This window comes from Camelus dromedarius, chromosome 9 (assembly GCF_036321535.1).
Source record: "Camelus dromedarius isolate mCamDro1 chromosome 9, mCamDro1.pat, whole genome shotgun sequence".
NCBI lineage: Eukaryota > Metazoa > Chordata > Mammalia > Artiodactyla > Camelidae > Camelus > Camelus dromedarius.
The window spans coordinates 74607406-74621920 of record NC_087444.1 but is presented as its reverse complement, the minus strand read 5'-3'; the positions used below and the strand labels follow the sequence as shown (position 1 = coordinate 74621920).

Genomic DNA, 14515 nt, shown 5'->3' with positions numbered 1-14515 from the left:
CCTCCTGATACCCTAGCCACAGTTCGGTCGTGGTGCCTGTGACGTCAGGACGACCCTTTGTGGGAGACAAAGCTCCCGGGAGGTGGGGTCGGAGGTTGGGATGAGAGAAGCTTCTGGTCACCGGGATAACTGGCCTACCCAACCTGTCCCAAGCCCCTTTGGGGGCTCTTGGTGGTGGGCGTGGCTATGACGGAGACAGGCGGAGCTAATGAGGAATTTGACAGACGCCCCGCCTTGGTATCGCGTCATCCGTTTTTCCTGCGGAGGGCGGGGCCGAGGCGAATCGCGTCACCTAGACAATTATCCCTCTTACGCTTAAGTGGAGTCTAGTCCTTAGCTCTTTTGCTGTGCTGTCTCTCAGGACCTTCCAGGAGGGACACAGTACTGAACACATAGCAGATGTTCAGTATATGTTTGTTGAATAAATAAATGGATGAATAAATGATAAAGATTGGCCTGACCTTTGGAGCCTTGGTTTTAAGTCCTGAACTAGTCATGTGACCTTGGACCGATAACTTTAACACTCTGAGACTACCGTCTTTTTTCCATCCGTATTTATTGAGAGTTTACTCTAGCACTACCTACACCTGACCTATTAAACAGTCACTTGCTTGTTTGTTTATTAAACGTCTTCACCCACTAGAATGTGAGCTTTGTCAGGTCAGGAGCCTTGTTTGTTTCCTTTGCTGCTGTATCGCCTTAGTTGGCACATATTAGGAGTGCAGTGAATAATTACTGAATGAGTGAATGAACTTAGCACATGCTGGCTACATTGCCATTGCGGAATAAACATTAGCCGTTATCTTTTACTTACATGTAAAGAGAGCCTGAGTCAGCCTCTCCACCTTTATTCACTTACAGGACACTGTTAAGATGGAGTTTCCAGCCCAGTGAATCTGAGGGCCTGACCGTGACCCCACAAAGGTACCAGTCCCCTCGGGTACATGCCCCTTAAGGCCATTTCCCCACCAACAGCCTGCTCCTGCTCCATCTCCTCTGGGTGACTGCTCTCAGATTTCACTCCCAAGAGGAAAGTTATCATGGACATCGGAGTGATCCAGGTGCTTGCCTCCTCCTGGAGGCCATCTTTAGCCACCAGTATTTGTCACCCAGGGAAATTCCACTTGAAGCAAAGACACTTAAAATTATCACAAGTTTTCACACTTTTATTTACATAAGTCACCTAGCAAAGTCTTAAGTGTATTAGTCAGACTAGGCTAGACTCTGCTGCGGTAGCAGTGACCCCAAAATCTCTGTGGCATAACCCAAACCCAAGTTTCTCACTAATGCAAAGTCTGGAAGATCTCTCCAGGGTCACCATCCTTAGACAATTTTGATCCTGTGGCTTGAACATCAAAACAAGGGCTTCAGGTTTGTCATGGCCTAAAGGGAGAGAGAAGCAGTATTGAGTCCTCTAGCTTAACAAAAATGCTCACCGGTTTTATACCTTTGAAAAGCTAGAGATGTCCATTTAAATGTTGTTACCAGGACAACAAACTATTAAAGTTCCATGACCAATCAGAATTACAACCTGCTTAGAGACTGAAGGGTACTTGGCAACAGTTTCATAATCAAGTGTCTAACACGACTTGGGTAAAAAAACAGAAGGGCGGTTTTGTGCCACAGCATGGTTTCTGCTCCTCTTTGGGCCCAGCAGAAGAGGAACCCTTGTCTCCTCTGGTTGAGATTTCTTTCCCTAGCTGTTTCGATGGCCTAGGTTTTTCAAAGGCGAGCACTGAATTCCATGAGTCAGCACCAAGAGGAAATGGAGAGACCCAAGAGGCTCAGAACTTAGGACATGGAAAGAGAAAAGGGAGGGATAGAAATATTAGCAAATGGGGAGATGGTGGGCAGGATGCCAGGCATGATGGCATGATAGGGTAATAGCCACCACTGAGATAAAAGGGTTTCTGGTGCTCACTTTGGCTGCACATATACAAAAACTGGAACGATAACAGAGAAGGTTAGCCAAAAAAAAGCTTTCTGTGGTCCAAGCCCTGTTCTCAGCAGTTGATAGAAATGTACTCCATTTAGGCCTCCAACCACTCTGTCAAATAAGGACTATTAAAAGCCCCATTTTAGCAGGGAGGTTATAGCTCAGTGGTAGAGCGCGTGCTTAGTATGCAGGAGGTCCTGGGTTTAATCCGCAGTACCTCCATTAAAAAAAAAAGTCAAACTCATAGTAACAGGAAGTAGAATGGTACTTACCAGGGGCTGTGGGGGAGAAGAGGTGATAGTCATCAAAGGGTATAGACTCCCTACTTTAAGATAAGTAAGTTCTGGAGATTTAATAGCATGGCAGCTATTAGTAAATAATAACATACTTGAAATTTACTGAGAGGGTAGATCTCAAGTGTTCTCACCACACACACAAAAAAGTCATAGCAATGATGGTTGTTATGATTGTTATGTTAATGTGTTAGATTGTGGTACGCCTTTGATAATCCTTTCGTAATATATCCTGTTAACCAAAATTTCAGAAACAGAGACCTGATTGAAATAAAGAGGAATTTATTTGGGGCTTGTTAGGATTACAGCCCAGGAGACACAGACTCAAGAAGCACTTGAGTTGTGTTGCACTGGACTACAAACAGAGAACGCTTATAAAGGCAAAAACTGCAAGCCCATGGTTAGTTACATGAGTTATTTAGCAAGAATTATAATTGGAGCTGGCAGGAAGTAAGGGTGTTTGTTAAACAAGGATCCATTGGTGTTTGAAGTGGTTGCTTAGTTACAAGGGAGAACAACCTTAAGACCCAAGATTCCAGGTAGAAGGTGTTGTTTTCAAAACAGCTGGTGTCCTTGGGTTAGGTATAGTTCACAGAAAGTCCAGGTTCTCAGTGGTGCAGGGATGTGTCTGAGACCAGGTCCTCAATGGCCACACAACTCCATTTTTGTAGGCCTGAACTATGATCATTCCATTATAATCCCAATTTGTCATATATGTATGTGTGTGTGTGTGTTTATATATGTATGTATTTATTTTAACAGAGGTACTGGGCATTGAGCCCAGGACTTCGTGCATGCTAAGCATGTGCTCTACCACTGAACTCTACCCTCCCCCTAAAACAACTTGTGCACTTTAAATATAGACAGTTGTTATTTGTCAAAGGTAAATAAATGAAAAGATCTTTGTCTTGCAAGGTAACGTGAAGTCACAAGCTCAAGTTTCCTTTGACTTCTATTTTGATACCCCAGCTTATCATTGGCACTGTACACTATGTCTTAGAATAAAGACCAAATAAAATAATTTTATTTTTTCTTTTGCTATTTAAAGTATGTTCACTTTCAAATGCCTGTTGCCCTGTCATCTTTGCCAAGTTTCTCTGCCTCACTGGTTAACTAGTTTAATACTGCTCTTATGAGCTGAATTATGTCCTATGAAAATTTGTATATGGAAACCCTAACCCTGAGGAGCTCAGAATGTGTCCATATTTGGAGATAGGGCCTTCAAAGAGGTAATTAAAATGAGGTCTTTAAGGTGGTCCTGCTGTGGCCTGAGTGTTTGTGTTCCCCCTCAAATTCATACGTTGAAATGAAATGCCCAGTGCGATGATATTAACAGATGGGGCCTTTGGGAGGTGGGTAGATTGTGAGGGTGGATCCCTCATGAGTGGGTAGTATTCTTATAAAAGAGACCCAGAGATCTCTGCAACCCCTTCCTCCATTTGAGAATATAATGTGAAGTTGTCAGTCTGCAGCCCAGGAGAGGGCCTTTACCAGAACACAACCATGGTGACACCTTGATCTTGGGCTTCCCAGTCTCCAAAACTGGGAGAAATAAGTTTCTGTTGTTTTTAAGTCACCCAGTCTGTGATATTTTATCATAGCCACCCAAACAGACTAAGACAGGCTCTAATCCAGTGTGACTGGTGTCCTTCAAAGAAGAGATTAGAACACAGACAGAGGGACAACCATGTGAGGACAAAGTGAGAAGGCGGCTCTCTGCAAGTCAAGGAGAGTGGCCTCAGAAGAAATTAAACTTGCTGGTACCTTGAACTTGGACTTCTAGCCTCCCAAATTGTGAGAAAATGATTCCTGGGGTCTTTTTTTCCCTTGATCTTTTTTTTTTTAATGGAGGGACTGGGGATTGAACCCAGGACCTTGTCCATGCTAAGCACGCACTCTACCACTGAGCTCTACCCTCCCCACAATTCCTGTTGTTTAAGCCTCCTTCTGTCTGTGTTCTAATCCCTTCTTCTTTTAAGGACACCATATCGGATTAGGGCCTGTCTTAGGCTGTTTGAGCAGCTATAATAAAATATCACAGACTGGGTGGCTTAAAAACAACAGAAACTTATTTCTCACTGTTCCAGAGACTGGGAAGTCCAAGATCAAGGTGGCGGTTTCTCACGGTTTTAGTTGTGGCTACCCAAGCAAATGAATGCATCTGCTGCATCCACATTTGTCCTAGGCTCTGTGTGTGATTTTGGTTTTGGTTTTTTTAAGTATTAGGAAATATTCCAGAAGTACACAAGGCTTAGAGGATAACATAGTGAACACCCATTATCTCACTAAGTTAGTCAGGATAGGTATAGGCTGTGCTGCAGTAACAAATAAACCCTGAAATCTTGGTGGCTTCATACAGCATCAGTTGATTTGCAGATCATGAGATTGTGATGTAGACCCGGCAGCTCCCCTTCATCTTGTCCCTATGTCACCTGGAGTACGTGGCCATCTGGGCCATCCCTGCAGAGGACAGGTGGACAGAGGAGGTACTGAGGCTCTTAACCGTCTCAGTCAGGAAATGACTTCCACCCACAGCCCATTGGCCAGAACTAGTCATGTGGCCCCAGTCTCACTGCAAGGGACCCTAGGAAATCAAAGGGAGCATGTGGATTTTTGGTGAGCACTAATAGACTCGTCTCCATCACGTGGTTCAAGAAATGAACATCACAAGTGCAATTGAAAACCCTCTATGTTTCTGTGATCGGAGCAGTTCTCCTGCATAACTTAACTTTGACCTCAAAGCATTCCCATATCTCTTGTGAGGTCTACAGTTTCACTTTGCATTTGTTCTGTTTTATACCTGCCCTAGACTGTTAGGGAGAGGCAAGTGGCTAGAGGTTGGACACAGTGGGCAGAAACTCATTTTACAAGTGGCCAGTTTCCAAGAGAGTATATTCCAAGTGTGATAATCTTTCTTCCTTTTGCAATCTTGTCACCGTGGGGGATTCAGGTGACTACTTGTCAGCAGTAGATTAAGTTTTTCTTTCAGCTTCCTGTTCCCTTCCCTACCCCCACATGTGTCTTCTAGCATGATCTTCTGTCCAGACTGTGGCAAAAGTATTGAAGCAACGTTCAAATTCTGCCCCTACTGCGGAAAACCTGTGCCTACGGAGGAGCATGTGGGGTCCCAGGCCTTTGTCAGACCTCTTATGTCATCCTTCCGAGGTAAGAACCAGGGCTTTGGGTCATTCCTCAGATGTGGGGTGATGTGGGTGTGTGTGTGCATTTGGGGAGAGAGGACAGATGCCTTTGCAGCCTGCCTGACCCTGAGTGGATACCAGAGAACCCTGGAGCTCAGGCTTGCTCTGTATTCAGTTTCTTGGCATCTTATCAGGCTTCTGGCTCTAAAGTTGACAACTCACATTTCTGTTTCCAGCCTGGACTCCTCCCCTGAAATTCACATTTATGTACATCATACTGCCTGCTTGACATCTGCTGAATTTCCCATATGTGTCTCCACATGCCCAGAACAAAGCTTCTGATATAACTGCTGACCTGCACCCCTCTAAATCTGCTCCTTTCAAAGACTTACCCATTGTCCCACAACTTCCTAGCAGATCTCGTCAGCTCTCCCTTTAAAAATCAATACTGGGGGAAAAAAATCAGTACCAGGTGTAAGGGTATATAGCTCAGCAGTAGAGCATGTGCTAGCATGCGCGAGGTCCTGGGTTCAATCCCTAGCACCTCCATTAGAAAAACTAAACACATAAATAAGCCTAACTACCTCTCCCCACAAAGTAAATAAATAAATAAAAATAAACTGCACTTTTAAACAAATTTTTGCAAAAGATTTTAAAATAAATAAATAACAATTTTAAAATAAGTAAATAAATAAATAAAAATAAAGATACCAGGAGACAAGCCATTGTCAGGAGAAACAGCAAACTATAGAATCAGACCAGCAATGACGAGAGACCTTGGAATGAATAGATGAGAATATGTACTGAGCACATTTACCATGTTTATAGAAATAAAAGAAGAAATTGAAAATATAACAAAGGAACAAAAGTTAGTTAGAACTGACCAGGCAGATTTTAAAAGTAACCAGATAAAATCTATGATAAGAAAAACAAAAATCATCATCACAGTCAGAAACTCGTTGGATGGTTTAAACTGCTAGACTAGACACAGCTGAAGGGAGAATAATGAACTGGAAGATAGATCTGAAGAAATTACCTGGAGACGCACACACATAGTGACAAAGTGCTTAGTGGCTATAAAAGAGAAGCTAAGACTCATGAAGGAAAGAAGAACTAAAATGAAGAAATGATTTGCTTAGCTATTTAGTGACAGAGAAGCAAGACTTGGCTGTGAGGGTCAAAGGGAAGAGTAGTTGAATATGACCTCACGGTTTCTGGTTTAATGGTTCCTGGAAAGGACCTTTGTAACTCCCAGTCTGCATTCGGTCTTCCTGTCTCTAGGCTCAAGCAGAAAGAGCAGCACCAGTTCTGAAATCTCTCCCAAGAAAGTGAAGTGGTCCAGCTGTGCTGCCTCTCCCCGCTCATCCCTCCTCTCAGACGGTGACAGTTCTGGATCTGAAGATGCCTTGAGTAGCAGTGGGAAAACTAAAGGTGAGAGTTATGCTCAACCTGGCCTGACTCTCCATGGGGAAAAGGCAGGTCATCTGATAGCATCTGAGGCATCATTCGTTTGCTCAGGTGTCACCTACCCCTGCCTGGACCCTCATCCCAGCCTCCTTCCCCACCTGTCAGCCTGCAGGCTCCCCTTCCAGTCCTCTCCACGGCCAGAGCTGACCTTGCGCCTCCCTACTGAGAGCTCCCTCCCATCCCCATCCCCTCACTTGCTGGACTGAGAGTCCCTCGTGAACTGGGAGCAGGTGGACTCATCTGTGTACACCCCATGCCAGCCAGTGACCACAGGAGGTGTGAGGACCGTGTGCCTGTCTCCTTCCCACTGGGTCCTTGGCCCTGAAGTCACAGCCCTTGGTGTCTCCTCTGTGTCCCTTGTTATCCTCTGGGCCCCACTGCCCCCTTGCCACCATGTGCCCTGGGTGGATGGTGGGTGGGAGGTATGGAGTCGTTATATCTTTCCTGTGAACCTGTCTGTCTCCTCACCACCCAACCCCCATTCTCTTGCCAGTCTAGGAGCCCCTCAGTCCCACAAATTTCTGCTCCCTCTTCCTACTCAGCACAAGGCCAAGGCCAGGTCCTATTTTAGGATGACTGTCTGGAATGTCTTTTTTCCCCTCCCTGGTAAACGCTTCATCCAGCAAGACCCAACTCCAATGTCCCCTTCTCCACAAAGCCTCCCTTGACTTCTGCAGGCACAGTCAGTCATTTTCTCAGATCCCCCTGTACTGCCCCATCTCTGACTCAGTTCTGACCAGCAGTGTCCAGATCAGATTCCCCCACCAAAATCAGGCTCCCGAGGACAAGACCTGGGTCTGACTCACATTCAGGGTACACCCCTAGCTATGACACACAGGACCTGGTCCATGAAAGGTCCCTGGGAGCACTTGCTGAATGAACAAATGGATCCATGAACAGTATTAGTGTTGTCTGATGACCCATTTCCTCTCTCAGATGCCACTTTTTCTTTATCCTGACTATCCTCCTGCAGGGTGCTGGAGCAGATCCCCCACCCCGCATAGCAGCCCACAGACAACCAGGCGAAGCCCTCAGACCCTGAAGCGGAGCCGAGTGACCACCTCGCTCCAGGCTTTGCCAGCAGGGACGGTGCTGATGGACAAGAGCGGGCATCACTGGAAGCTGGGATCCGTCCAGACCAGGGACGACCAGGGCATTCTCTATGAAGGTACCCTCTGTCCACAGGTGGACAGGTGCAAGGTCAGGGCAAAGGAGGAGGGAACCCCGGTCCAAGGATGGAAGTGGAAGCCGTACCCCAGCTACCGGCCCACCTCGAGGCGGCTTTCTCATAGATTTGGGACTGCAAACCTCCCCACCTGCCAGGGCCAGGCAGGTAGAGTAAATGAGTGAAAGAGGCTGGGAGTAAGGCAATTGGGAGTGGTGGGGACTGTAGCCAAGCAGAGAGCATGCACCCTGTGTAAAGAGGACAATCTTCTTCAGCACCCCCTACTCTTTTCACCTGGAGTGCGGGCCTAGTGTGGATAGAGGGCAAGGACAGTGATGACCTATGACTCTTCTGTCTGCCCTGTGGCCATAGGACGGACTCTCCCCCCAAATTTAGTTTGAATGTTGAGACCAATGCTGTCCCACACACACTGAGAAGACACGAAAGGTGTATTGCATGCGGAATTGAAGTCTCTGGGGAGAGCAGCTCTGAAATGCTCTAAGAGAACAAGGAAAGGCCTCTGACCTGGGTTTTTATTGTGCTTAAGGGGTGAGGCCCAGGAGAGGGGTCCAGATGGGCCAGGGCCTCACTAGGTTTGAATCTCCTGCTGGTTTTAATGGACCTAACATTTCCTGAGGGCTTATTTCAGGCCAGGCCCTATTCTAAGCACTTGATGGTGTTTTGTGAAGTTCCTTGCAGGCATGCATTTATTTAGTTAGTGATTGATTGATTGATTGATTGATTGTTAGAGGAGGTACTGGGGGATTGAACCCAGGACCTTGTGCGTGCTAAGCAGGCACTCTACCACTGAGCTCTGCCCCCTCTTTGCATTGCTTTGAGATAAAATTCATATAATGTAAAATTCACCATTTTAAAGTCTACAGTTCAGTGGGTTTGAGTAGATTCACAATGGTGTGCAACCATCACCACCACCTAGTTCCAGAACATTTCCATCACCCTAAATGGAAGCCCTGTACCTTTAGCAGTGACTCCCCATTCCCTCGCCCCCAGCCCCAGGCAACCACCAATCTGCTGTCTGTCTCTATGGATTTGCCTGTTCTGGACACTTCAGGTATATGGAGCGATACGCTACATGGGCTTTTGTGTCTGGTCGTTCCCTCAGCGTGGTGGTTTAAGGTCCATCCATGTTGTCACCTTTGTCAGAACTTCCTTCTGTTTTATGACTGAGTAATATCCCAGGGTGTGTATAAATCACATCTGGTTGACCCATTTATCAATTGGTGGACATTTGGATCGTGTCCACTTTGAGTCATGATGAACAAGGCTGCTGTGAACATTTGTGTACAAACACTCATGCATTTACCTTATGCTTCTTAAACTCATTTAATTCTCATGACATCCTCATGACGTCAGCACGGTCATCATCCCCGTTTTCTAGATGAGGAAGATGAAACCAAGGTGTTAATAACTAGCCGGGAATTGGGCTCCAGAGAGCTTCCAGATTTTCCAGAAAAGCAGAAACCTGGATTTTAATGGGTAGTCTTTGATTTGGAAGCACCAGCCGTCCAGACACACGTGCAGGCAGTTTGGGGCCTCTGGCCGGCCATCCCACCTTAGAGCCTGAACAGCAGGAGGGCAGCCCACTTCTGAGACAGACCCAGGTGGAGGCGGGCCCTGGCTCCAGCACAGCGAGTGAGGTGGGCAAGCACCTCTGCCTCGATGTCCCCGCTGGAGAAGTGAGAGATGGTGCCCTGCCTGCCTCCTCGGGCTCTTGGTCCCAAACGGTGAGAGGGAATGGAGGCGAACAGCCTGGGAAACCATAAAGGGATCTCCTCAGACAGAGTAGGTGGTGTTAGTCATGGAGGGACCAAGGGGCAAGGGAGGAGAGCATGAAGGAGCAGTGGCGGCGCTCACTCTGCGCCTGGCGCTCTGTGTGCTGACCAGACATGTTTGGAGGGAGACACTTATGTTACCCCATCTTAGGGCTGCAGCACAGAGAAGGGAAGCCACTCATCCAAGGTCACACAGCCTGGAAGTGGCAGAGCTGGGATTTGAACCTAGATGGTCTGGCTTCGCAACAATTACACTGCAAGAGAGGGAGGGAGAAGAAAGGAATTGGGGTGAGAAAGAATGAGAGGAGGAGATAGAGGGAGGGGAGCGGGGCTGCATGTGGATGTGTCTCAGGGCCGCATTACCTCAGGGCAACTTGACTCCTGCCCGTATATATATATATATATGCATGACTGAAATGTTATGCTGTACACCAAAAATTGACATATTGTAACGGACTACACTTCAATTAAAAAAAAGAAAAAATTTTTAAATAAAAATTTAAAAAAGAAGATGTGGAGAGCTTCACATCCTGTAGTTTAAAATAGTAACAGTAAAACAGCAGCAACCAGAAGGGTGATTTTTATTACAGCAGCTGACACTTTTAGCTCTGGGCCCCTGCTAAGTTCTTTTTTTTTTTAATTAGGACTTTTATTATTATTATTATTATTATTATTATTATTATTATTATTATTATTATTATTAAAGTATAGTTGATTTACAGTGTTGTGTTAGTGTCTGGTGTACAGCATAGTGATTTAGTTATATATATATTCTTTTCCATTATGGTTTATTATAGTATATTGAATATAGTTCCCTGTGCTCTACAGTAGGACCTTGTTTATCTATTTTGTATATAGTACTTTGCATCTGCTAATCCTAAACTCCTCTAATTTATCCTTTCCGCACCCCTTCCCCTTTAGTAACCATCTTTGTTTTCTATATCTGTGAGTCTGTTCCTATTTTGTAAATAAGTTCATTTGTATCATATTAGATTCCACACATAAGGGATATCATATGGTATTTGTCTTTGTCTGACTTACTTCGCTTAGTATGATAATCTCTGGGTCCATCTATGTTGCTGCAAATGGCATTATTTCATTCTTTTTTATGGCTGACTAGTGTTCCATTGTATGTCTACACCATATCTTCATCCAGTCATCTGTAGATGGACATTTAGGTTGATTCCATATCTTGGCTATTGTAAACAGTGCTGTTATGAACACTGAGGTGCGTGTATCTTTTCAAATTACAGTTTTCTCTGGATATATGCCCAGGAGTGGGACCCACTAAGTTCTTTACATCTGTTAACTCATTTCCATAACAGCTCTAGGAGTTGGCACTCTCTCTTCCCTTGTCGAACACTGGATTAGAACGTCATCCTCCCTGGGCTCCCTGGCACAGTTTGGGAGAACCATGATCAAGGCAACCGTAGAAATCCCTGCCACTGCTCATTGCAATGTGTGGGAAGAGCTGCTTGTGAGAAGCAGCTGGGGTTCAAGTCCCAGCCTGCCCTCTGGGTCTTTGTCCTCGTGGATCGAGGTTTGGGGCTTATGTCATTTCCTGTGGCCAACGTCACAAATTACCACAAACTCAGTGGCTTAAGACAGCACACATTTATTCTGTTAGAGTTGTAGAGGTCACAACTATGAAATCAGCCTCATGGGGCTAAAGTTAAGTTGTCCTTCTGGAGGCTTCAGGGGAGAATCTGTTTCCTTCCTGGTCCTGCTCTTAGAGGCTGCCTGTTTTCCTCAGCTCGTGGCCGCTTCCTGCATCCTCAAAGCACATCACCGTGGTCTTAGCTTCCAGCATCACACCCCCTTCTCTTCTGTGGTCAGATCTCTCCCTGCCTCTCCCTGCCTCTCCCTTTATAAGGACCCTTGGGATTACACTAGGGCCCCCTGGATCGCTCAGGACAGTCCCCACATCTCAGGACCCTGAATTTTATCACACCTGCAAAGACCTACCATAGTTCTCTCCACATGTAGTCCCTTAACACACCTGGTGTGTTCCTCCCAACGGCAGCCGTGAGCTTCTCCCTCTTCCTCAGTTTCAGCTGCTCTAGGCATGGGCTGTTTAGCAGCATTCTTGGCCTTTTTTACCCACTAGATGCCAGTAGCACCCATCCCCTCTCCCAGGCGTGACAACCAGGACTGTCTCCAGACATTGCCAAATGCCCACTGGTGAAGGCAGAACCGCCCACAGTTGAGAAACCCGGAGTTAGGCTATCCCAGACCTGCCCTCCGAAGATAGACTGTCAGCTGGTACCTGTCAGGTGGAATCACTGTCCTTTAATGAAGCGCCTTTCAGCTGTGCCCACAACACAGAGGCTGGGCCAGAGACAGGCAGGCCCAACAGAGTCACAGCCTGGGCAGAGACTCAGAGGTGGGAAACCCTGGCCGGAAGCATCAGGATCCTGGCATTGCTGGCCGTGAGCGGGGCCTGGGATCCCCAGGGCCCCCAGCCGGGCTCAGGGAGGTGGGAAAGCTCAGCCAGACCATGTGGGCTGGTCTCCCCCTTCGGCCAACGACTCATTGTCCAACCTCGTTCAAGTGATGTCATAACCCTGCGCCTCAGTTTCCTCACCTGCAAAGCCAAGATTGTCCTAATCCCGCAACCTCACTGGGTTGCCATTGGGGGAATGAAATGAATAGAATGAAGCACCAGAATAGCAAGCACCAGATAAGCGTTTGCTGTTGTTATTCTGGTTGTGATGGATCCCAGTGCGCCGTTCTTGCTCCAAGTTCAACGTTGCCTGTCTGGCAGTCAGAGGCTGCCTCCCGCCTGCCTGGCCTGTGTTGCAACTTTCCACATAATGTATTAAGCAAGGCTCTCCCAGGTCGCAGCGCCTGGAGCCCTGGGTTTATGACTGGGCAGGCCTTTCCTTGGAGAGCAGTCTCGGTTAATAACCCTTTTTTGCACAGCTGGATGTTAACACAGAGAGAAAGAGAGAGAGCAGGGAGGAAGGAGAAAAATGGAACCTGTTTGAAAATAGGAAGGAACAGGTCTTGAAAGCCGAGAATGCACTTGATCCTGTGGGAATTACTTAACGGGGACTGCTGCCCGTTACTCTGAGGACGATGACTCACCCTTCCCGGAGATGATAACTTCGCTCGTTTTGTCCGTCCACAGCTGAGCCCATCTCCACCTTTGCCTGCCAGTCAAGCCCCCAGAAACAAAGATTCTCGCTTAAACTAGTGAGTGTCCCCTGGGGGCAGCGCCGAGGGGAGGGCCTGGGGCTTTAGCAGATGCACCACTGACCTCCAAGTCCTTCTATGGGGAGAGTACAAGGAGTGGAACCTTGGGTGGGGCGTGTCTCCTTCTAGGCCTCAGATTCTTCTACTTGGGGCCCCTTGGAAGCTACAGGCAGGTCCACCCCTGAGCCCTGGCTCTGATGCTTTCCAGCCGTGCCATCTGGCCAAGCGCCTCCCCCTCTGAGAGCTGAGTTTCCTCATCTGTGAGATGGAGCCAGTAATAGCCACGTCGTGCAGCCTGCTTCCCCACCACCTGCCTGCCTCGCAGCATGTATTTAATGAGCATCTACCATATATCACAGTGAGGGTTTTGGGGTCCTGCACTGAGGAGTCAGTGAAATCACTCATGACCTCAGCATACGTGGGGGTCAGAAGGAGAAAATAAACCGAGGCAGGCAAGTCACGTACTTCAGCACAGACAGGGAGTGCCTGATAAAAGAGCGTGGTCCTGGTTAGTAGCCTCATCATCCCTGAGGCTGGAGGTATGGGTGACTTTTATTTTCATCCTTTTATTTCTTTCAATTTTCTCACCACCCAGAAAACCGAGACTGCTGGGTTGGGTGCCCCACCTCGGCTTCAGATGGAGGCTGGGTGAGTGGTTCAGAGCAAGGGCTCCAGGGCCAGGCTCGCAGATGAGTGACAGCACCTGCTTGCCAAGAGCCTGTTCTGTGCCCAACCCTGGGCTCAGAGCTTCATAATCAAACCTGTGGGGCGGTTACTCTGTTCCCCATTTAACAGGTGAGGAAATGAGGATTTGGTCACTTGCCCAGGGGCACCCAGCCTGCAGGTCACTTTGTTCACTGCCATATCTCCAATGCCCAGAACAATACTAGGCACATAATAGGTGCTTTATAGAAAGAATGAATGAGTGGCAGAGCTGGGGTTTGAATCCATTTCTCTTTAACCCTGTGCTCTTAAGAACCCAGCTATGCTAGTTGTGTTTAATTAAAATATTTGATTTGGCCACTTGGAAAATATGACCCAATATTAATAATGGCTTAAGTGAAAATAATGTTTTATTGCTCTTTCACTTAAAAGTCTGGGGCGGTGGTCCAGGACTGACATGATGGTTCCATAAACAAGGGGCTCACTTCCTTTCTCTCGTTGCTCCAAGATCCTCAAACTATAACCTCCATCTCATGGGCTGAGATGGCTGTTCTGGCTCCCACTGTCTCCTCTGCATTCCAGCCGACTGAAACAGGAGAATAGAAAGGGGCGATCGTGCCCCAGCCTTTTAAGGGCATAACCTGAAAGTTGCCCATAGCTCTTCTGCTCACATCCCCATTAGCCAGACCTTAGTCATGTAGTCCTGCCTTGTTGCAAGGGAGGCTGGGAAGTGTAGTTTTTAGCTAAAGGCCACATGTCTAGGTAGAACTTGTGGATTCTGTCATAAAAAAAAAGAAAAAAGACCCGAACAATGACTCAAAGTCTCTGATAGGTGTTCACGCACAGCACCCGAGTTAATTTGG

At 47.0% G+C, this 14515-nt stretch overlaps 1 protein-coding gene across 5 annotated transcripts in view; it reads left to right on the top strand.

Moving 5' to 3' along the window:
* The window catches only part of VRK3 (VRK serine/threonine kinase 3), a 31668-nt gene that overhangs the window by 612 nt on the left and 16541 nt on the right, over positions 1–14515 (top strand). For 4 of the 5 annotated variants that reach the window (XR_010382399.1, XM_010993161.3, XM_010993155.3 and 1 more), the window contains exons 2-6: positions 862–924; positions 5258–5394; positions 6651–6800; positions 7810–8004; positions 12925–12989. Coding sequence is in view for 4 of the 5 variants with exons in the window: in XM_010993155.3 (XP_010991457.1) it covers positions 862–924; positions 5258–5394; positions 6651–6800; positions 7810–8004; positions 12925–12989 (610 nt within the window). In the remaining variant the exon portion in view is untranslated. The remainder of the gene's footprint in view (positions 1–861; positions 925–5257; positions 5395–6650; positions 6801–7809; positions 8005–12924; positions 12990–14515) is intronic. The other variant, XM_010993160.3, reaches the window with a different exon arrangement.